The sequence below is a fragment of the Ruditapes philippinarum genome, unplaced genomic scaffold (genome assembly GCF_026571515.1).
Source record: "Ruditapes philippinarum isolate M1 unplaced genomic scaffold, ASM2657151v2 ctg2875_1_1_1_1, whole genome shotgun sequence".
Classification (NCBI taxonomy): domain Eukaryota; kingdom Metazoa; phylum Mollusca; class Bivalvia; order Venerida; family Veneridae; genus Ruditapes; species Ruditapes philippinarum.
This window is the reverse complement of record NW_026864669.1, coordinates 105,361-128,512: the sequence shown is the minus strand read 5'-3', so window position 1 is coordinate 128,512 and position 23,152 is coordinate 105,361. Positions and strand designations below refer to the sequence as shown.

Sequence of the window (23,152 nt, the reverse complement as noted above, 5' to 3'; positions counted from 1 at the left end):
GTGTGTTGTCCGAACTACATGCTGAATATTCAACTCATAGCTTGTAATACGAGTATTGTGTATGCTGGTGTATTTGGTCCGAACAACAAGCTGAATACCCAACTATTAGCTTGTAATTCAAATATTAATCATGCTGGTGTATCTGTTCCGAACTACAAGCTGAATACCAAACTACTAACTTGTAATTGAAATATTGTGTATGCTGGTGTATCTGGTTCGAACAACAAGCTGAATACCCAACTACTAGCTTGTAATTCAAATATTGTATATGCTGGTGTATCTGATTCGAACAACAAGCTGAATACCCAACTACTAGCTTGTAATTCAAATTTTGTGTATGCTGGTGTATTTAGTCCGAAATACAAGCTGAATACCCAACTTCTAGCTTGTAATTCAAATATTGTGTATGCTAGTGTATTTGGTCCGAACTACAAGCTGAATACCAGACTTTTTGCTTGTAATACAAATACTATGAAGGCTGGTGTGTTTGGTCCGAACTACATGCTGAATATTAACTACTAGCTTGTAATTGGCGAATTACAAGCCGAATTACAATGTACAATGTACAAGCCAACTTCACATACCTGTTGGAAGTAACGTTTCATTTGAATTGACAAAAATGCTCCCATATACGGCATTTTCTTATTAATTACATATCGAAAGACAAAACTCAACATTGCAAATTAATTGAGGAAATTGACGTGGGCTTTTTCGGTGACCAAATGATAATATAAACTAATACAACCTGATCGCACACCTTAATATTTCTCTTAACTTTACATTTTCTTATTTTGGAAAAGATATGCAAATTATCTGTATGATAACATTTTTTTTTTATATTTACTTTTGAGTTAGTACAAATTAATCGGTACTTCGTTACTTCGTATAAACCGTATTGAAAAAAAAAACATAATCTGTCATCTGCATCATTTTATTTCGTTTACGCGCAATTTGAATTTGTGTCAAAAACAATAATTCCATATTAAAATTATCGTATTATCTATTATAAGGTTAAACAAAAAGAACTATAAAAATTCACCATTTATGATATAATTTTTTTTAGATATAGCTGTAAACAATAGAACATTGTTAACACAATCTTGTATCAGGTTCTATTGCGAAATAGAAAAGGTACCTTTTTGAAAAAAAATACAGTTTTGTTATTCTTTAACTAAAAGAACATTAATCTTTATATTTTGTTGAAACGTGCAAACTGTTCTCAAATCTGCACAATCTGACCACGTATGACGATCTATGTTTCAATTTAATCTACATGGTCTACAGTTAAGTTCAATGTTTTTCTTTTTAATTATACATGATACCTCAAATTTAGGTTAGCCTTGCCTTATATTTCGTTTCCGGTGAGGCATAAAATGAACTCTTTAGCTTTAACTGATAATGAATCTATATAAATTGTACATTGTATTGTACAGGTCTGACATCATAATAGCATACAGTTGTGAAAAGTAATGTTTAGTCATGGCTACTGCTCAACCCGGAACATCATCTTCGGCACAGGCATCAGACAATCGTATCTTCCTATTCCGCCTTCAAATGCTAATTATTGATGGTGGACTCGCAGTTTTAAGAAATTATGTAGATCAGGAACTTGTAGCTCAATCCATTACTCTCAGTGGATGTCTTGCAAACGAAAAGACCACTATTAAACTTTTGAAGGGACGTGGGATAATAACACAGGTGCAATATGATTTATTGTATCCATCAAGTGGCACTGTTTCAACGTCAGATTTGGACATCACACTTATCATTTGTCTCATGAGAAACCTAAAATGTTTCAAAGTAAATAAAAAGTTTAATTGGAACATTTCACCAGCACAAAGTGATACTTCTATCGATGCAGACATTTGTAGACTGAAGCAATACAGGAACGAAGTAAGATTTCTTATGTTTTATTTTAATGATAAATGCACCAAGGTAGCAGACAAAAGTGAACATAATATGTTTTATTATTTGTTCAGATAAAAATCACACTCGATCGTTAAGCCGCGGAAATACTCAAAATGTTCTTATATAAGTAATTCTCTCAAGACAATTTGTTTCATAACTCAATGATTTAAAACGAAATTTTTTAAATTGAATTAGTATTGATAGAGATACAAATCAATTGTTTTTTTAGCTGTGAAAGACAGGCATTTACAAAGAACGATTTTATATCTTCAGATTTGTCATATATCGACCACTACAGGGATACAATATAACGATTTTATTACCAAGTGGAAAGAAATCGAACAGGTATATGTTTCATTTTTAATCACAATGAAAGATTTATTCTAAAGTGTATGTTTTTCTTTAACTATACGAGAAGCAATAAGGTTTTGCCTCAAACATAGATGAAAGTCAGTCTGCATTACTGTGCAATCTACAAAGGTTTGACAAATTTATTCGCACAAATCTGCAAGTGAAATGTACTGTAATATTAAATAGCAGGAAACACGTATAACTTAAATAGTATTAATTAAATAGTATTAATGCTAGTATCAAATGTTGAATGACGATATCATAGACACATCAAATTCATATTTTTACTTATTGTTCATTTGTTTTTATCAGGTTTTTGTTTATCTTTAGTATTTTCCATTTGTTGAATACTTCTGTCACAAACAGTATAACAAATAAAATAGTAAAAGTAGGAGATTCATCTACATGAACTGAATTGCCTTACTATTCCTATATCATCAAGTCAGAACTCAAAATACCAATACAAGGATAGTGTACTTTGCTGGAGATAAAAATATTAAAGTGATATTCTGCTCATATTTTCAGTATCAAGTTTTGCTGGATTGACAACATATTTCAAAAGATTGACTGTTAAAGCGGCACGCCTCCAGGTTCATGTGAATTTTCATGAAAATTTTGAAAATGTGTTTAAAAGTATTATTCAGTAAAATAACCAAAGGGAAGCAATTTACACAACCTCAATGGCACTTACAGCCCACGTAAATTACCAAAAAAAAGGACAAAATATGCACAAATAGCCCTTACTGCGTTAGTAACGCAGTAGAATTATAGTTATAAATACTGAAAAATCGGTCATTAATCGCACATAACATGTAAATTATTACTAGAACTTTGAATCTTTACACTTTTCCTAAAATCTTAGCACATTTTTCTCAGGTTTGATTTTATTGAAATATTTTCGCTCATCTGGAGGCGTGCAGCTTTAAAATGGTGATTGACCAACAGTTGATAATTGGAAAGTGTTGATGTAAAACATAAACCTGCTTAAAATATTAAAAGACTGACCATCTCTTTTCATAAAATTGAATATTAAGTACTGATAAATACCCAAGGTCATTTATGCAATTCTCTTGGACCACATGAGTTATTTGTTGTTCATGAGGAGTAAATCATAACATTCAAAGGACTTATGGCATTTGACTTTCAATATAAATGGGCATAATGTCACTTTAGTCGTATGAAATAAGTATGTTTAAGTATATTTCCTTCTTGACAAACGTTTGCAAACAATAACTTACATATTATTTATCATACTGTGCTCTTCTCAGATTCTCCTTAGATTTGATAAAGTGTATCCAATCAGAGACTTTAAACAGACGATTACTGACTTTGAATACAGCCCTCTTGATCCAACAACAGAACAGAGGGTAACAGAGGAAATTGAAAAATGGGGAAAACACGATAAGGCATTAGTAGATGATCTAGAGCTTCTGAAAGCTGGTCATACACTTTTGAAGGAGGCTATTGAAGATATAAAGTCTAAAGGTAAGCATATTTTCTATTTTGTTAATACAAGGAATAGTAATAATTTTGAATATTAATGCCTTGCTTATACAAGTATATTGATTTTTACAAGATGACCTTACAAAATGTAACTGAAAACTTACAGGTAGATTTCAACAAAGTTGTTCAGAAATTGGTAACAACATAGGTGTGAACTAATTATACGTGCTAAATGGACATGTTTTATAATCGTTATTACTGATTACTTTAAACTGTTCAAATAAGAATGTAAACCTTTTGAATAACTTGCAGAATTTAGATTTTATATCATGTCTCTTTTGATGAAAGTAATTTTATGAACTTGCTGCCTTTAAATGTTATACTTATGTTTAAGTCACTCACATATGCCATAATTTTAAATGCTTTGTACATGATTTTAAAAATGTTCATTTAGACTAACATATCTAAATTTAACATGAATGGGCATTTTTTTACAATGAATATCAGATCTTTGTTTATGCTGGCAACACATTGTCTAAAGATTGAGAATATTTGTGATTAAGACTTAATATTCAATTTACACATTTTCAAAATGGTATATATTTGCGACTTAGACGGACCTGATTTTGCGTGCATCATTTGACATTTTAATTCTTTACATAAATTGTATATAAATCTCTTGATATGTGTAATGGGTTTTGGTCTATATTACTGATTCATGCGTGCGACACTGAACGTCTAATTAAGGTTTGTATCATATAATAGTACAATCCCTCTATGCAAATAGAAAATAATAATGTTTCGGACAAAACTGAAAGCCAATGCTCTCCAATTCACCACGAGGGATCCCAAGATATGACCCATTTTTTTTGAACGGGTATATAAATGAAGGCAATTAAGTTTCCCTGTACGAGGAACTTCCATTAAAAAGCTTTCAAACACTTACAATTCAATGACGCATTTAGAAAAAACAGGACTTAAAAGAAGCGTTTTTAAATATCATAACTTTTACTTAAAGATAGAAATTGTATTTAAAATGAACTTTAATCGATGATATATCGCTACATATCAATTAAGTGATGATAATCAATTTTAATTTACATTGCCATATTATATTATATTTTATTATTTATATCACATTATATTAGTGACTTAAAAAATAAGATGTATAACAGCATTTTACAATTTTAATACTAATATTAATTATAATCTTGCGTAACCATATTTGTTTAAGATGATAAAAGGCCGGAAATCAAGATGAAGGGAAACATTTTTGAAAGGTTTTTTGAGAGGAGACGTTATCGACAGATGACAAAAGGTAAGTTTATCAGACAAATCCAACTAATACTACTTTTTGTAATGGGATCACCTCAACTTTTATTTAAAATGACCTCCGACTTAATATTGATTAAAAGTAGTTATAAATGTGAATAAAAACAGAGAGTGTAATCTTTATACAGACTCAATCAAACAAAGTTTGCAATTTGACGCTGTTTGGTTGAGTTAACTACTTATTAGGAACACACTTTATCCAAATTTTTAGTAATATATATTTGACTTCGGAAGGAAGATAAATTCTGTTCCGGTAAAGTTTTTACTGTCAGACAATCATAATTTATTACAAAAACACCAAGTTTTATATATATATATATAGGTTTGTAAAAAATATTTGCATCTACAAAATACCTTTCAAAAACACTGGATCCAAAGAAGGATACAAGAACGTGGAAAAAATAACAATAAAATTGAAGTCAATAAACGTTCATACAGTGCTAAAGTATAAATGACCAAGTACTTTCGGCGTATTATGCCTTCATAAGGGGTGTATTACATGTATAATGTGCACACAATAGAGCACAAAATCTCAAAACGTGTGTACTGTATAGTATCAAAAATTGAACTGGTTCTATATATATATATATATATATATATATTCACACATATCTTCACTTACGGTGCCTATTTATAAGACCGAGTTGAGTGGCATTATTTCATGCAGTCAGTTTTTATATATGCCAATATGTAGACATATAATGACATTTCCAAACAACAGAACTAAGGGGTACTAAGTTATATATATCAACTATATATTTAATTTTACCATTTTACCAATTTGACCAATAACATAAAACCCCATTAAAAATATATACATTTGTGGGACATATATCATTTACTACTAAAACCGGCCTACGGCACTATGTTAGAAGGGTAGCCTACGCCCCCATACATCGTTTTAAACATGCCAGAGTTGCGAGGCCTTATGTATGCCCCACATTAAATATAAACCCCACAAGTATGGTCTCAAATAGACCGACGCCCGTAAATGGAGGAATGTGACTGTATATATATATATATATATATATATATATATATATATATATATATATATATATATATATATATAATTGTATACGGCTTTGGTATCGTCTAGAATTATAATACCCATTTTAATGTTCCTCTGAGGCAATAATCAATTGTGTCCGAGGTCCTTATCCGAGTGTTGGTGGAAGGGGCGACTGTGTTTGACCATTAAAATGGGTAATTGAATATTTGTCAACTTTAAAACACATCATCTATCATTCTTGAATAGTATGCATATGGTATTTCAGTCTAACCTATGCAAGAAACTAACCATTTAAATTATAATTCAATGCTGGGAGTTGATGACTAAGTTGTTTTTTCTCCACTATATTAAGTATAAGTCTACCGGAATTAATTAAATTAAGTAAATTCATAGATATAAAAGTAAACAATGCATTATATATTCAATATATTTATATAAATCTTATAATACATAAATCTATTCCATATATTTATATAAAGAGATAGAACAGACTGTCAACCTGTTGACATAGAGTCAAGTATGTTTATAATTTGAGACTTTTTTGGATGTCGAATATTAACATCCTATTCTGTTTTACATTATCAAAGATTACACTCTGTGTTTTAGATATAAAACCACGTGGTAGAGATACTTTTATAGTCTGATTTTATTAACCTGTTAAATATGAATACATTATGAGGTTTATATAAATAAATGGAATATATAAATAAAATTTTGAGAAGCCACACAAGCTAAATAAGAGTATGTAAGACGTAATCACATCTTGTGAAGTGATTGCCTTATATACAAGTGGTCAGAGGATAACTGTTGTCATTATAGTTTTTTTCCTTTCTTTTTTGAAGTTTTGTTTTAAATAGTAATGACCAAGTGTTTGCAAAAATGTCGAACAAACAAGTAGGTAGTTTTCCCCATTGCGTTAAAAACGCTCAGTATAACTACATATATTTTATAGAAACAAATAAATGTAAACACATGTAATAAGGTACTATGCAGTAGATCTATATATTGTGTGTTTTAGCAGTATAATCACTATGCTATTGATATGTTAATAAAATCAAACAATAGTCCATATTAAGTCTGATAATGATAATAGCCGAGGAATTCCGATTAGGCAAAATTAAATGATGGAGACATCAGGAGGATTTACTTCCTGTTTCGAGTAAAATTTTCCCTTTCTTATTTCCCAACCGTGATAACGATTTGTTTTCATTTTTCTTTAAATTTTAAAACGGTTCAAACATGTTAAACATATATCGCTATTGGTGTTTGTTCATGCAATGAACTATAGAAGAAATGTTTTCTTCTTTAGCTTATCCACATCCTCCTATCCCCACCAATTCTTTGGGTTCAGAATGTTTAAATGTTTATTTTCAAGCATAAAATGTATTAATTATATCGATGGAAATGCTTTTTTTGTAAATGAAATTATGCAATTTGAAAACAAAGTTTAGCTATAATTATGCATTGTTAAACATACCATCTGAATATAGTGTTGCATATCTACTTCTTATTTGCCTTATGCATTATCTGTTTGTCTAACAATGCAAAATTGAAGTTAGTAAACACCTCAGCATTTTATATATTATATAGAAAGATTGTCACTGATTAACACTTTTTTCTACTCTCTTTTCAGAACTTCAAGGCGACCTGATTAAATTCTACAGAAAAAGGTGTAGTTCAATACCTCTGTCACCGCTTCTTGAAGAAATAGAGACACCTTTAGCTGGGTTCTACGTGATGCCTGATATAGTCGCCGTAAAACAGAAATCCCTAACTTGTCATGAAGAGGAAAGAACACCGATCAAGTCTTTGAAAGACCTGTTTTCAACCGGAAGTGGAGATCAACAAGAAATTTATCTATCAGCTGATGCAGGTTTCGGAAAAACTGCTTTCACAAAATATCTTGCAATCACGTGGTGTCAAGCTCATTGCCATGATTCAAACTATGCCTGTTTTAAGGACGGCCAGTTAAAGACGTTATTTGACTTTAAGTTCTTATTTTTGGTTTTATTAAGAGACTGTACCTCTGTTTGTAACATTGACGATATGATTGAACAGCAAATTACCAAGAAACTTCCTTCATCAGCATCACTATATGAAGTTTTACGTAGAGAAAAATGCTTGATTTTATTAGACGGTCTTGATGAATGGACTCATCCTGATAAAAGCTGTAGCGAGGTTACAGAAAAAGTCCCACATCGGTACGTACGTGATAATTGTGTTACCTTAACGACAACCCGACCATGGAAGCTTGGAGTTTCAAATCTCAAAACAAGTCAAATAAACAAAAAAGTAGAATTGGTTCAATTAAGTGCAGATTCTACGTGGCAACTAGAAGAAAATGCCATTAGGAAAATGACCGGTGTCCATATCGATAGAGTACTGAAAAGTAAAACACAGGACTTTAATAAAGTGATACGTGACCGTCGCCTAGAGCACATGCAAGTGATTCCACTGCTCCTCATGTATATAGTTTGCCTATGGTGCAACAACATTCCTATAGGAAATTCAAAACATGAAATTTACACAAATATTATTGAATTTCTATTATCAAGAACGTCAAAGAAACACCCGGAAGTTCAACCATCTCGTGAATCGTCTGCAAGTGCAATTCCAGATTACTTCAAAAGACATGAATTTTGTAAAATGTTTTATAGTCTTATAACATCATTATCAGAACTAGCTTACCAAACATTATTTAACAAAAACAGAGAAAACACGCTGGTATTTGATAGAACGGTTGCTGAAAAATATCTCAAAGCAAACGACATGAAATTAAGCCTTCTCTCAGGAATACTGTCAGAAAGTAGAAGTAAAATCTTAATCAAAGAAATTATCAAAGTTTCGTTTTCTCACAAAACAGTGCAAGAATTTTTCGCCACCATATTTATAAGTTATGAAACTGACACTGAGAAAAATGTTCTAGAAAAATGTAAAAATATTCAAGACATTCTGGACATGTCAAAAATTTGTGAATTTATAAGTGGAATGAATGCTGACCGGATGTGTAAAATATCAAATGATTTGATGTCTGTGATAAATGAAGACGAGAAAACACGTGCTTATAGAACTAGGACAGGTGGCGAGATCTCCCTGTACAATACTCCATTGTATAACATACAGAAAATGTTCATGTCATGTTTACAAGAAATGATTGAAAGTGAAAATATTCAATTATGTTTACAAGATTTCTTCATTGTCGACGAGGACACCGAGCACAGTAAGCAGTTACAACGTTTGTTAAAACAAAATAGAACCAACATAAAGTCACTTTATATAGACATCAACGGGCGTACTTCCAGCAGTTTACGTGAAATTATAGATTTATACTCTCTCACAGATCTCAGTCATATACAGAAACTTTACTATGGTGGTGACAGCATGAAGGAGAAGGCTGAGATAACCCCCCGGATATTGTTTCCCAGTTTACAGTCCGTTACTTTGTCGTCTGGTAAATTGACAAATGATGAAGAAAATCTCAGTGAACATTTGGTGCGATTACAAAACATACAATATTTATATATTAAAGTATTCACGTTATCTCACAAAATACTGGAAACATTTTACAATTTTATCTCCAGTCAAAAGTCAATGAAAGAGTTAACATTGGTGGGGTTACAATGTAAAGAACATGGCTTCCATGGTTGTAAGAGATTGAACTTGGACTTGTCTCAACATTCAACTCTATCAAAGTTAGTCTTGTTCTTGTGGGGGTTACCTGGGAGGCTACAATTAAATATGTCCACACCGTCATTAGTTAATGTTAAGTTGTCGTGCATCAATCTAGATGAAAGTTCATTGTTACTGTCACGTGACATGTTGAATATTGAACGTGTTGAGTTGAGAGAGATAGAAATATCTCCAGAAAGTTTACAGAATTTTATTACCGTCCTGGAAAATCTGCCGCAGTCAGTTACAGTAGAGATGGGCGACATTACACCAAGGACAGAATATAGACGTGTTAGAGAAAATATTTGGAGATCACAAACTTTTCATGTGATACAAGAAGAGGACAGGTGGCATCCATTTGAGTTCAAAACAATAAAACCAAGCAAAGAATAGACAAGGAGAGACATTGTGAATTAAACTAAAGAAATTATTTCAATTATTTTAAATAATTAAAACAATTTAAATATAGACACTTAGAAACAAAACGGTGGCTCTTCAAACTACACTATAGCCATCAGTTAGGTCATACATGTACATCTGTTTTCAATTAATACGTTCACAATTGATAATTGGTTATAGAAAAAGAATAACTGGTTTTTTACGGTATTTAATGGATATAAAAGTTGGATTAGGATTTGGAAATAGTTCATAGGTAAGTGATTTTATATTGAATGTTTTATCTTTATTTATTATTTAATTAGACATACATAGGTAAGAAGTGACATTAATTATTAACAGTGAACAAAATTCCCATATTTACTTTTAATTGAATAAAGTATTTGATATAAATAATTCAACTAATTAAATATTTCACATGATTTTTATTCTAGAAGTCCATTATTTTTATAATTAAAATGAAACCTTTTATAAACATAGACTATTAACAGATACAAAATACATGGCATGTGTTTATTAAATGGTATCACCTCCTAGTTCGGACAAGCGTATATATGTATTTTGTTATAAATATGTGCATGTGTTAAAACTTAATGTAGATTAAAGCGACACTTTTTTAAACCTTTTTTGATACTTAAAAGAATTGCTTCTTTCATATTGATGTTGTTTATTTTTGTTTATTTAAAAATCAAAATTTCTTTTGCTTCTTCTTACTTCCGAAAAGGTTTTTTATCTATTGTTTAAGTAAGCTGTTTTTGTTATGTCTTATATCTTAGGTACATATTTGTAATTTAATGATAGAGTTTGTTTAGCCTCTACAGGTGAACCAAGCGTGTTCAATCACAGTCTAAATTTAGCCAACCAGGGAGGTCAATGAGTTTCGTTTTATGTTTACAGAAATAACTGTAAACATATTCTTTAAAAACAAACGGGATAATGCTTACATATTTGGTATGAACATTATATAGTGTACCTCTACCAAGTTTATATAAGCATAGCCCTCGGGTAAAAAGGCCAGATCCTGTGGACATCTGGTAATGGGTCATGTTTTATTGCTTATAACTTGCAATAGAAACCAGTGACTTACATACCAACAACTGATTTTCCTTAGCATCCTGATCCAGTGACTTTAATAGCAACCATTGAATTTCCTTAGCAACAATTGATTTCCCAAAGAACCAGAGTCTTCCATTGCATTAACTGACTTTCCTTAACAACCATTGACTTTCCATAGCCATAATTCTTTTTTAGAGCAATTATTGGCTTCCAAAATAACAATTGAACGTTTTAGCAACCAGTAACTCTCAAAGCAACTTTGACTTTCCAAAGCACCCGACAAACAGTGTATTCAAAAGGATCCATTGACTTTTCAATGAAATCAGAAGAAAATTATGCCAACGAAGGACTTCCTTAGGTAACTTCAAAGCAACCAATGACTTCCATTGAAACCACTAACTTCCATAGCAACCATTGATTTTTCTAAGCAACCCGTGTTTTCCATAGCAATTTTTGGCTTTCTACAGCAGCTATTGACATTGCATAGCATCCATAGCAAGCAGCAACTTCCATTGCAAACATTGACTATTTACACCACAATCATTGACTTGAATTGCTGTGTTTATCTTCCCGTTGCTTCCAGTACACCATTGACATTCATAGCAACTACTGATTTTCATAGCAACATTTGATTTTGTATTTCAACCTGTGACTTCCGAACCAACCATTGAATTTCTTTAGCACACTGTAATTTCAATAGCTTTCCAGTGATATTCATAGCGACCATTGAATTTTTCCATATCATAGTATACAATGTTACATTTGACTTTTCATAGCAACCATTGTTTTTTCCATAGCAACCTGTGACTTCCATAGCAAGCATTTACTTTTTACCTTGCAACCTGTGACTTCCATAGCAGCAATTGATTTTGTAAGCAACTTCTATAATCAATTTTGACATCTTTAGCAATAGCAACCAGTAACTTGCTTTACATGTGCGCTATTTCTGATGCAGAGATAAAGTTCGTGATCTTATCAGCTCAAGATTTGAACTCTTTTCACTACTTTTCATTCATAATTTACAATATTATTTTTGTTTGTTATTTAGAGCCTATCAAATTATTATCAACTGAGCGATAAAAGAGTAATCATGGTTTTCAACTACATGTAGATATAAAAATAATAAGATAGTGCTTTGCAAAACTTAAGCATTAATAAAATTTGGATCAAAACCTCTCGTGATGTTTGTCTTTATAATTTGCGTGGTGATAGATCAATTTCATTGAGATATGTTTTGAAAAACTTCTCAGGAAAAGAAATTCCATGTTTCTTGGCTGTCAATGTAAGACTTTAAATTTTTAAAATTACCTTTATTATTGACAGATCAATAAATTCCATAATTGATATAGAATAGTAAACTCAGAGATGGTTTCCACGAAAATATACAAACTATGACTTGAAGGGACGTTTTGAGTAAAACTGTTCCTTATTCAATTTTACTCCGGGTTCTTTAAGCTTAGTTTGTTTAAGACATCTAAAATGTAGTATGGTTAAAGTTATAAATTGTTAAAAACAGATAGTTTATGGCAAATGCACGTAAAACAAAGTGATTAAAGGTGTTCGTATTCCTGCGGAAAAAAACGACAATAACCTTGATCGCCGTATTTTAGACGTACTGAGCGTTTCCCATATATCTGCATTGAATTTCAAACATGATTTTTGTCGACAAATGTCATATAAACAGAACCCACGTGCTCCTAACATTAGTCATTATTAGCTCGACTATTCGAAAAAAATATGAGACCTATAGTTGTCGACCCGGCGTTGGCGTCGGCGTCCGCGTCCGAGTCGGCGTCTGCTTTGGTTTAAGTTTTTTGTGAAGTCAAGTATCCCAATTATTGCTTGAAACAATTCAAATGAAACTTACAATACTTATTTATAGTTACATTGTACATCAGATTGACAAGTTGGGTAACTCTGCCTACAATATTTACAGAATTATGCCCCTTTCTAACTTAGAAATTTTGGTTAAAGTTTTTTCTAAAGTCAAATATCTCAATTATTGCTTAAGATATTCAGTTGAAATTTACAATACTTTTTAAAGTAACAATGTACATCAGTTTGCAAAGTTGCATAACGCTGCCTGCAATAATTGCAGAATTATTTGCCCCTTTAAAAAATTTTGGTTAAAGGTTAAAGGTCTATAAAGATATTTACTTGAAACTTTACACATGTACTTAGGGTCATAATTGAAGGTCACATCTCTAGATCATATGTATATTTGCGGTCATAAATAATCATCACTGAACAGCACTAATATCAGTGTCATGTATTTAGGCTGATTTATCCCCCCCTTTTTTTACTTAGTCTCTATGTTAATGTTTACATTTAAGTTTTACATATCTCAATAACTATCAAAGATTTTGATTTGAAACTTCACATATGCATGCAAGGTCATAATTGTATGTCACTGACCAAGATTCAAAACTCTATCTTTCATTTAGGCTGATTTATCTCCCTTTTGTACTTCGTCTCTTGGCTAATGTTTACCTGCAAGTTTTACATATCTCAATAACTATAAAAGATATTTATTTAAAACTTCACATATGCATTTAGGGTCATAATTGTAGGTCACTGACCAAGATCCATAATTCTATCTTGCATTTAGCTGATTTTTTTCCCTTTTTCAACTTAAGAAATTAATGGTGAAGTTTTGCTTGTAAGCTGTAATCTACATAACTACTGAATGGTTTGTGCCTTTTCTTGGGACAATTTTATGCATTCACAGTAATAAAGCTGTGATTTACTTGAAAAGAAAAATATCCTAATAACAAGCCTTTTGTACCTTTTCGGTCAATTTTATGTATTCATAGGTAAGCATACTTATACTCAATAAAACCCTTGTGACAACTTTTTCGAATAGTCGAGCCTTACTGTCCTCCGATAGTTCTTGTTATAAATTATTTTTTAGTATTGAAAAAAATGATTTACTGACTTTTGTATTTAATATTATTTTATTTATAAGTACTAAAAATAAAAGAAAAGGGAATAGAAACATTATCTTGAAGTATAAGTATTGATTCGGTTCTCAAGATTTTCAGATGTTTTTTCTTTATTTATCATGTATAAATCGGTCTACAAAGATGAATTAGACCTTTTAAAGTTCATTCCTTTGCAAGTGCAAGATTTTAGCATTTTATCATTCAAGCGCCCTGTCCGGTATATACCGGTTTATACCGGAATACAGTATTTAGTGTTGTAGTAGTATTTGTAGTTTAGTGATTCACAGTTAAGGCATTACGACCCTACTGGGCACTATAAGGAACTAAAAAATTGACATAATAGGTCAGACTCGTATATCTTAAAGTACACCTGTATGCACAATTTAAACAAAGTTTACCGTACGGAAATCAAGTTATGGCCACTTTTCTGAACTCAAGCTAGGATGTTATGAGGGCCATTTTTTAGAAATGAGGAACCTTTAAATAATCTGCAATAACATATAATGAAAAATGTTTTCCCATTAATTTTTTATAAGAAACAAATTGTACCATTCAGCTAACAATCCATATAAGCAAAATTATGGTTTCTATGAAATTTATGAAATCTGTATAAAACTGTTACCCTATCCCACCCATTTTTACCACTTGGTTGACCATTTTACTACTTAGGGAGTCTAATTTAAAAAATTCTTAAAATTTACCCAAATGAGTGACTTTTTTCAAAGTTTCCCTAAATTTAAGTATATTGGTTGATCTTGTTAAATATGAAATACTTGTACCGTGTAGTTTTGATTTTATTACACTTTGAAAATATCATGAACCATATTTATTACTAGATTTAGCATAATTTACACACTGGATGAACAAGTTTTGTCACGTGACCACAAATGCAAACGCCGATTTAACATTTCAGCAATAACGGACCCGATTTCAGGTAATTATTTGAAGATATCTTTTTTCTACTGCATCCACAAAATTATGACCTAGACCTTAGGACCCGGCGTTAATTGAGCTTTTATTTTATGTATGTAGTAATTGCGAGACTTAGGTGTTTTTTAGAACACTTCGAGACGCATTTTCTTTTTGCAAGGAAAACGCCGATAGGTTTTACCTTTTCTAACCTTTTTTGTTTAGTGTAACCCATGTAGAGGGAAAATAATAGAAGATATGTCTTTTTACAAGTAATTTTTGTATCTTACTTATTTATAATTTCATTAGCAAGGTTATATTTGATATAAACCCAGGTTTTCCACTTATTGTCGATATTGCAAACGTCGTTTGATCATGTAAAATGTGCAAACGTCGGTTGGTCATTTGAAGTATATGTAAGCGCCCGTTGATGTCTTTTTGAACGCTGAACTATATTTGTCTCATTTACAGAGATCTTCATCATATGAAACAATTTCAGTGCAAACTGATTCAAATAACTCCATTCTGGCCACGACGCCCATGGTTTCCAGATTTATTGAATCTGTCGGTAGCTCAACCGTTATGTCTTCTATTGGTTACAAACCTATTACAACAACCAAAATCTCAGATATGTCATCTAAATCCAGGTGTTCTGAAACTGACTGCATGGTTGCTATCGACAGACAGTTTAGAGAAAAAGTTTTTTTTCTCAAAAACTTCTTACAGTCAACTGGAGAACTGGTTCTCAGAAAGATTACTCCAGTAAATTAAGACAATTTATGATATGGTGTCAAAAGAATATTGATTCCTTCACAGCATCCTTAAATACTTGTGCTGAGTTTTATCAAATCTGTACAATAAAGGTTTACAGTAGGTTACCGCTCTACTTTATCTGCAGTTTTACCTCCAGTAGTAAACACTCCTATTGGTCAACGTCCGTGTGTTATCAGATTATTAAAAGTATTCAATTTAAAAACTCCTGTAACAAAGTTGTTGCCTGAATGGATTTGCCTAAAGTTTTTATTGCGCTACAAACATTTCCTTTTGAACCTTTGAGAAAAACATCAATTTAATTGTTAACATATAAAGTTGTTTTTCTTACAGCTATCACGACATTCAGGAGAGCCAGCGACCTTAAAGCGTTATCATTAGGAGGAGCTATTTCTGTGAAGGCAGATGGGCAAACTTTTATCAGACAAGGTTTGGCTAAACAGGATAGACCTGGTCATTCATCAGCAAAAATGTTTGTACCAGCTTTTTAAGACTATCCAAGAAGAGCACTTGCTATCTATCTTAAGACGTTTTCGGTAGTTTTCTGTGTGCATCGTTATGCGCTTCCACCATTAAATGTTACTTGATATATCAAAAATGTAGAAAATTCTATGAAAGAAATTTCTTGATAGTTTTAAGGTGACAACAGACACTTTCTGTGGTACTCACATAAATGTAATTTAAACAAAGTTATTTTAGTAATAATTGTTATTTATTTAATCTTTGTGCATTAAATGTCGTTGATCATCATAAAAAATAACATATTTGAAAAAAATGCCTTTGTAAATGATTGATTTTGAATAAAAATCCTAAAATTTTAAATCGTCATATCAAAGTCATTTTTTAATTTTTTGTCATCAAACTTTTGGAAAATAACCATACTTATATTATCTAGGGAACCGTGTCTCAAATTTTTTCTATCTTTTCTCAAAAAAATATTACGTAACGTCAAACATTTTATGCGACTTTTTTCACCATACATATTACGTATTTAAAGATAATTAAGTCGCCTATTGAGCAAACGAAAATCCCTGACACGGTTCCCTCCGTAAATGAATTTCCTTTCATGTGCTTTAAACCACATGTTAATTGCTTGATTATTAAAAAAGTTATGCCGATTCAAAGTTAGTCCGACCCGCATCAAACGAAGTGTCATAAATCGGCTGCTCTCTCTCGGACCCCTACGTTTCACGCTAAATAATTGCATAATACACAAGTATCGCACCAGAGAGGGTCACAAGTTGCGGTAACATACTCTAACAACATTTTATGACCCAGTGACATTTGACAAATTAAAAAGCTGCTGATTAATATCAGTTTATAGCCGAAATTTCTTCAATTCATAACGTGATTTACTGTCCGTCTGGTATCTGTCGCACATGTCACGTGACTATCGGTAAAATTTGAGGCACTCAGTGGGGGAAATGAAACGCATTTGCGCACCGCTAGCGGGGTATTTAATTGTTTCCTTTTTGAAGTTTATTATTATTATCAGCAGCATTATTATTGTATTATACCAGTGTCACTCTGCCTGTGTATTCGTGTATAAAATTCCGTTAAAATATAAAATAAAATAACAAAAAACTAAGCTCCTGACAGTCTTTTAAAGTCCATGGTAGATGTACAAATAAGAACCGGATATTATATATGTTATCCACCAAATTGATAATGCTTCACATATTTTAATAGAAATAAATAGTATTACTCGATCAATATGATCTGGCCTTCTTGACTTCTATAATGAATATCATCTATGCACGGCATAGAGATCCAGTTTCTACCGGGATAGACAATAAATTTCATACTTTGTCCCAGATTTATTAGTACTGTGTCCGATTTACTGGCGAACAATTTATTTTCACTAAGAATATATTTTAATATCTTTTTTTATTTATAGAGAAATAATCATCCTTAGACAATCTTAAATGGTTTAGAAATTTGTTAGGGACACCTTACCAAAATTTAAGTCACATAGACGTTCACATAAAAAAAAAATGTTGTCTGTTTTTGTTGTTGTTTTACTTGACATTGTTAGAAAACGAGGTTGAATGTAAAGTAAGCCCTTGAATCCGTACAAAAGTCTATCAACTCAACGTAATATCTATCAGATTAACGGGACAGAAAAATTATTTTCACACATTATGGATATTTTAGCAACTACATTTTTAATCAACCCCGTGGTCGTGCGATTTGCCGCTATGCTTAATTATTTATGTTTCATACATTATGTTACGTAGTACTACATTGGCCGACAATTTCTTAATTTATAAAAAAGGCTAAATGTTGAGATCTTCATAAAAGATGTACGTTAGTTGTACGATACATGTATTACGAGAAGTATGGACCAGTATGGACCTGTAATTAACGGATATATGGAACTACCGATTTCCCTCATTGATGCCTCAACAGGGGGCGGATCGTTATCGATAATCGACAGGTTACGCGAATAGCAGATACAAATAGTATAGGTTCCGTTTTAAAACGTTTAAAAACACATTTTTTTGGACTAACTGCTTCCAAAATTAAATCACGAATGTGTTCAGAAAAGCTATTTAAATCTACTAAGCAAAACATCTCATTTTAGGTATTTTCAGTGATAAATGACTCCGGTGTCACCTTAATTTTTTTTACAGAATTCATGTTTATTTGTCTCACTTTTTGTTAAATAAAAAAGCATGATAAATTCAATTTTTTTTCAAGAAATATGTTCCAATTATTGTTTGGTTTATACATAACCCTAAGATAAAGCAAGCTTTGTATAAAATTATGTTTATTGTGTGTGAAATAAGCTGTCTTATACATTTTTATAACACAGTTTGGCTATTTTGACAATTTTGACATATACGGTTACCATGGAAACTGCCATTTTTTTAAAAAATCCAACACCTCAACATATACTTTTCTTTTTATTTTTGAATTCGTCATTTAATTTTACACAACATACAAAAAAAAAAATAGAAAATCCTATGAAAGAAATTTTTCAATATCTTTAATTATTCACAGAATTCATGTTTATTTTTCTCATTTTTTGTTCGGTTAAGGAACATGTAAAACTCATTTTTTTAAGAAATATGTTCAGATTATTATTAATTTTGTGTCATACAGAATCATTAGTTAAAGTTATTTTTGCATAAAACAATGCTTGTTGTGTGTTTTAAGATATCTTATACATTTTCTATTTGTTAAAACATAGTTTGGCTATTTTGACAGTTATGAGATATACGGTTACCATCGAAACTGCCCTTTTACAAGAAATTTAACACGTCAACATATTTTTCTTTTTATTTTTAAATTTGCCATTAAATTTTACTCATCATACAAAAAATTTAGAAAATTCTATGAAAGGATTAAATTTTCATAAAACTGTAGAAAATGTCTTTAAAAGAACGTAAAGATGAAACAAGTTTATTTCTGACAATAAATGTACCTCATTCTAAAGCTTCTTCACAAACTTTGGCTTCATATATTCTTAAAAGTATTCAAGAGGCTTATGAAGATAAACATAAAAGTGTAACAGCACATTCTACAAGGGCTTTAGGTCCCAATTCTCAACGCTGCAGATTGGTCGTTAAATTTTATTTGAAACAAGTAACTCCAAGTGATCTCACTGTGTAGTTCAACGTCGCTGTATAGTTCAACCTAAGAAGATTGAAATTTGTTCTAAATTTATAAATCAAAGTTTATTCCCTACGGATTTTGTGAAGAATTGATTTTTGAGGAGATTTTTTTATACGGTTTTATGTATACATGTATATATGGGATATACAGAAGTTTTATAAAAGTTTGTTATTGAAGAAGAAGAATGTTTTAAAATAAAAAAGAAGGGGAAAAGAGAGAAGTCTTTTTTCAGAGAATTGTGATATTTGCAAGTCGACTTAAATAACCACCGGTTTTTAAGAATCTTACACCGGCTGCCGGTAAAGACCGGAATATCTGTCGAGTTTCCGCTAAACAGTTACCCGAGAGCTGAATATTCCCGTCTGTACCAACAGCCGGTGTTTGATTCTTTTTCTTGCATATTAAATGTCAAATATTTTCGGAACAGAAATTATGAAAACTGATATATATATTACACACTTTTTTCTTATTGTAGCGTATGAACATACATTGTACACCTTCATTCATAAAGGGAAAATGACGTCATCCTAAGAACGCGATTCATGCATAAAAGGCGCGCGTCAATGACGTCATTTAAAGTACGCGACTTGTCTTACATGGGGGTGTAAGACAGAGTTTTCCAGCACCGGTGTAAACGGTAGATAATCCTTTCTTGCATATCAGACAGGATTATCTACCGTTTACACCGGTGCTAGAAAACTCTGTCTTACACCCCCATGTTAGACAAGTCGCGTGCTTTAAATGACGTCATTGATTCGCGCCTTTTATGATTGAATCGCGTTATTAAAATTACGTCATGTTTCTGTTATGAATGAAGTTGTATGTTCATACGCTACTATAAGAAAAAGTGCGTAATGAGAATATCAGTTTTCATAATTTCTGTTCCGAAAATAATTGACATGTAATATGCAAGAAAAAGAATCAAACACTGACTGTTGGAACAGACGTGAATATCTAGCTCTCGGGTAACTGTTTAGCGGAAACTCGGCAGAGCCTCGTTACCGCTGTAAACAGTTACCCTCGAGCTAGATATTCCGGTCTGTACCGGCAGCCGGTGTAAGATTCTTTAGTCTGAGATGCAAGAAATATATATATTTAAAATGTTCAACCGGAGTTTCTATATTTTACATGTTCAAACGACGTTTGCAAATTAGACAATACGGGAATAACATGGGATTATGTCAAATATAACTTTGCTAATGGAATTATAAATGAGTAAGGGACGGGAAAGGCATTTAAAAAGACATATTCTCTATTATTTTACCTCAACATGTATTTCTAGTGAAAAAAATGATTGGAAATGGTAAAACCTATCGGCGTTTGCTTTGCTAAAAGAACATTTGTGTCGAAGTGTTCTAAAAAACAACTAAAGTTTAGTAATAACTACTCACATAAAATAAAAGCTTAATTTACGCCGGGTCCTACGGTCTATGTCTTATTTTTGTGCTCGCAGTGGAAAAAAAGATATCTGCAAATAATTACCTGAAATTGGGTACGTGTTTGCTGAAATGTTAAATCGGCGATTGCATTTGTGGTCACGTGACAAAACTTGTTCATCCAGGGCGATTTAGCCAATAGATACCTATATAAATTAAAAAATCAAAATTAAAGACTTGTTTTTTTTTCCAAATGGGACATGAGAGGTATATAAATAAAGTTAAAAGAAAAAAAGAAAGAAAGAAATGACCCTTCTGGGGATTTTCAATGTAGTTAACAGTAGCTCTAGCCTTTTTAGATAGTAATACCTTAAATAGGCAAGTTGTTTTTTTGATACATTGCAATTAAATGGTAAGAACGATATATAAATTGTCGCAAAATGCAGAATGTCGCAGAATTAATTGGGGCAAGGCCATTTTAAAATTAGAAATAATGTTAAATCAACGTTATTCTAGTTATGTTTTGTAACGGGTCTGATCCAAATCTTAAATGCTGCATCAGAAGAAAAAAAAGCGGGTTATAAACTTTTGAAAGCCAGAACTATTTTTTTGCAGAGCAAAAGATTGTACCAGATATTGAGATATTATGCGACCTTACAACACATACTCGTATCTGTACATTCAACTTCCTTATGTTGTTTAACATAGACTAGAGCGCTACTCAAAATCCATTACTAAATATTATTAAACACACGTTTGACCTGTCTAAAGAATAAAAAAAATCTATTTCTGAGGCATTATGTGCCTTTAATAAACAAAGTTGTACATATTGTTTTGCAAATGCATATTCTAGCCATTTTTGATGGTATATTTAAAGGTCCATTAGGCTTCAGATAATTCTATTTGTTTTTAAACTGTTCATTTTGTATGCATATTATAACAATTTGGGAAACATACTAATCGGCTTTATATCATGAACTTTTGTTTGCATCTTTAATCTGTTGACAATTGGTAAAAATATAGTGAATAAGTATTTCACATGGAAGTCAAAATACTTCTTTTATTTTCTACCCGTAAGGCATTAAAAAAATTACCGCATGTTCCGTATCATTTTTCAGTTTCAAAACATCTCAAATTGCAATAAATCAATTATTTAAACATGTATTCATCACATATATTACATTACTAAAGAGGTAAAGAAATATTGACTTCTGAGGCACAATGTGCCTTTAAGTTGATATATAGATGTATATATATTTACGCCTTTAGTTTTGAGTTACTGTAATTTTGTCTCATTTTTCAAATTATTATGTTGATATGCATATAATCAATTACATTAGTATTGATATGTATATACAGTAAAGTAGCTTGGTTTTTCGACTACAAACATTCAGATAAAATATGGAAACATTTACAATGATTGCAATAAGGCATTCGAGGCTCTACTTTATTAATAAATGATTTGGTTGTTTTGTTTGTTTTGTTGTTGTTGTTTTTATTTCTTTGTTGGTATTGTTTTTAATTCTAAATATGACTTAATGATAGTTTCAGCAATATTGCTTTGATGAATGATCGATTTTTCACTCGTTACTATGACGTCAAATGTGACGTCATTTCACCATACATGTTATTCAATAAATAGAGAATATTGAAAATTTACACAAATCATATTATGTGAGCCTCTGGCGAGCATAATATTGTTTTAGTCAACGAGTTCAATAAATTAAGTATTAATTCAATCAACGAGTTCAATAAATTTAGTATTGAATCAACACGAATACATTGAGAATATTTAAGTTTTGTTTCTATTAAATAACAGGATAAATATTTTTTCATCGAGGGATATGAACAATATTTCTTGAATGGCAGATGCTTACTGCAGTGAAAAACATAAATTGGCATTTAGTTACATAAAATGAAAATATACATTTTATTTCATCACAGTTTCTCAATATTTTATTTATAAGTAGATCTAAATAACAGATTATTCTATTTATCACATATCCATAATAAGAACGGTTTACAGTTGACATTTTCCCTGTAGAGTACAGAGTAACGCTAACATTACCCGCTTGTATATAGACCAAAATGACGTCATGTCACAGTGTTATATCAATTTTGTAAAGCGTTTCATAACAAGTATGGCTTTAAAGAGAACTCATGGGTGATGTTGGAATGGGGAAGGTTAATCCGACGTGCAAAAAATGTGTATCTTGGACAGCTTTAGCGAACCAAATTTCACTTTTGCAGCGAACTGGATAAACCTTCTTAATTCCGACAACAACCATGTTCAATCCTGTTTTCAGATTATCAAAACGTTTCATTCTTACCTTTTTCCCTGTTTACATGTATTTTTTAATTGCCGCTAT

The 23,152-nt window shown here is 31.4% G+C and overlaps 1 protein-coding gene across 1 annotated transcript; it reads left to right on the top strand.

Moving 5' to 3' along the window:
* The first annotated feature begins 1,434 nt into the window (after positions 1-1,434).
* LOC132726433 (uncharacterized) lies at positions 1,435-5,138 on the top strand. Its single transcript, XM_060711750.1, has 4 exons — positions 1,435-1,893; positions 2,182-2,253; positions 3,528-3,744; positions 4,937-5,138. The coding sequence occupies exons 1-4, from the start codon at positions 1,480-1,482 to the stop codon at positions 5,134-5,136; spliced, it is 903 nt and encodes a 300-aa protein (XP_060567733.1). The 5' UTR covers positions 1,435-1,479; the 3' UTR covers positions 5,137-5,138.
* Positions 5,139-23,152: the final 18,014 nt, after the last annotated feature.

Coding starts and splice junctions, on each gene's coding strand:
- LOC132726433 (XM_060711750.1), top strand. CDS start 1,480: ATGGCTACTGCTCAACCCGGAACATCATCTTCGGCACAGGCATCAGAC. Junction 1,894..2,181: donor TGAAGCAATACAGGAACGAA/GTAAGATTTCTT, acceptor TTATATCTTCAG/ATTTGTCATATATCGACCAC. Junction 2,254..3,527: donor AGTGGAAAGAAATCGAACAG/GTATATGTTTCA, acceptor TGCTCTTCTCAG/ATTCTCCTTAGATTTGATAA.